We start from the raw sequence: 2,069 nt of genomic DNA, 5'->3' as shown, positions 1-2,069 counted from the left end.
TTATTTTATTTTATTTTATTTTATTTTATTTTATTTTATTTTATTTTATTTTATTTTATTTTATTTTATTTTATTTTATTTTATTTTATTTTATTTTATTTTATTTTATTTTATTTTATTTTATTTTATTTTATTTTATTTTATTTTATTTTATTTTATTTTATTTTATTTTATTTTATTTTATTTTATTTTATTTTATTTTATTTTATTTTATTTTATTTTATTTTATTTTCTCTTTCTTTTTCTTTCTTTTTCTTTCTTTTTCCTTCTTTTTCTTTTTTTTTCTTTCTTTTTCTTTCTTCTTCTTTCTTTTATTCTCTTTTGTCCTTGCTTGCTTTCTTGGTTTCTTTTCCTATTTTCTTCCTTTCTTGTCTTTCTTTCCTTTCTTCAGCCTGGATGTAGGGAGGGATGCTGCCTATTTTTTGGCCAAGTGTTTTCCCCTCAACACAGGCAATAGGTGCAGACACGACTGCATCCAGGCAAGTTTTTAATATCTCCAGAGAACGGGATTCCACAGCCTCCCTAGGCAGCCTGTTCCAGTGCTTTGTCACCCTCCTAGTCAGGAAGTTTTTTCTCATCTGTCAATGGAACATCCTGCATTCCAGCTTGTGTCCATTGCTCCTCAGCCTGTCATTGGCAACTACTGAAAAGAGCCTGGCTCCAGGCTTGACGTTGCCATTTCTGCTTGCTTTTTCCCAAAGGTCGTTGCTGAAAAGGGGCCTCTCCTCCAGCATCCACAGGCAGGTTGGTGCTGAAGCAGCAGACAAGCGTTCAACCCTGGCTTTGTTTCTCTTTTGTGCCTAGAACTCCATCCGGCACAACCTGTCCTTAAACAAGTGCTTCATCAGGGTGCCCCGAGAGAAAGATGAGCCCGGGAAAGGAGGATTTTGGAAGATGGATCCCCTGTGCACTGACCAGCTCAAGAAGGGTTCCTTCAGAAAGAGGAGGAGGTCCCCAGGGCAGATCCATCCGGCATTCACAAAAACAGCCCATCAAGAGTCACAGTGTGATGCCAGCCCAGCCACTTCAGTTTGCACCCCCACTAACATCTTCAGGGTCAGCAGAGAGTCCCAGCAGCTACTGGAGGAGTTGGAAGAAGCCACCAGCAGGCAGACCTGGGATCCAGCTGAGAGCCAAGCAGGGCAGAAGCACCAGCAGCCCTCGCCCATCCCACCGGCCAAGGTGGCTCGACTTTCCAACTCTGCCTTGCTGACCCAGGAAGAACAAGAGGAGCTGGGATCCTTGAAAGGTGACTTGGACTGGGAAGGCATCTTCGACTCCAACCTGAATGCAGACTTGCCCACTTTTGGGGATCTGGACCTTCTGTCTCCAACCAACCCCACCATGCATGACTTGGACTTGACGGTCCCTGGGCAGCACACCGAGGGTCCCCAGGGGCAGGAGCAGGGCCACACTGAATCCCACCAGAAAAGTCTGGAGTGGGATGAAACCTTCATGGCTGCTGCTTTCCTGCAGAATCCCTGGGACGAAGGGACAAACGACTGCCTCAACAACACTGTCAACATGAAGGAGGTGTTTGAATGGAATGAAACTCCTTCGCCAGAAGCAGGAAAAAAAGGTCTATAAATTTGGCAAGTCTGCCTCTCAGGATGCTTTTATATAATCTATTCCATATTATCTATTCAAAGAAGCCTATATTTTTAGCTTTAGAATTTATTTGTAGTAGGAGGCTAGAGGAAATGCAGTTTTAGAGTTGTTTGGTATTTTCATTAATTGTTTCACTCACTGTTTACTTACTTAATTGTTTCATATTTACACTGTTTAATTGTTTCACTGTTTTGCTGCTTAATTGTTGAACTGGTTTACATTTACACTGTTTAATTATATCACTGTTGGTTATATGTTTCATATTTATACTGTTTTATTGTTTCACTGATTAATTGTTTAAATGTTTCATATTTACACTGTTTTATTGTTTCACTGTTTCACTGATTAATTGTTTAAATGTTTCATATTTTCACTGTTGAATTGTTTCGCTTTTGCACTGTTTAATTGTTGAAATGTTTTCTATTTACCCTAAATTCCTTCACTGCTTAGCTATTTAATTA

The 2,069-nt window shown here is 39.5% G+C and overlaps 1 protein-coding gene across 1 annotated transcript in view; it reads left to right on the top strand.

The window, feature by feature from the left end:
• Positions 1-1,587, top strand: part of LOC104389204 (forkhead box protein J1-like) — a 4,254-nt gene extending 2,667 nt beyond the window's left edge. Inside the window, exon 2 of the mRNA XM_009998162.1 lies at positions 805-1,587. Within this exon, the coding sequence (XP_009996464.1) occupies positions 805-1,587 (783 nt within the window). The remainder of the gene's footprint in view (positions 1-804) is intronic.
• Positions 1,588-2,069: the final 482 nt, after the last annotated feature.

This window comes from Chaetura pelagica, unplaced genomic scaffold, assembly GCF_000747805.2.
Source record: "Chaetura pelagica isolate M959 unplaced genomic scaffold, ChaPel_1.0 scaffold145, whole genome shotgun sequence".
Lineage (NCBI taxonomy): Eukaryota > Metazoa > Chordata > Aves > Apodiformes > Apodidae > Chaetura > Chaetura pelagica.
The sequence above is the reverse complement of the archived record's forward strand: the minus strand, read 5'-3'. Positions and strand labels throughout refer to the sequence as shown.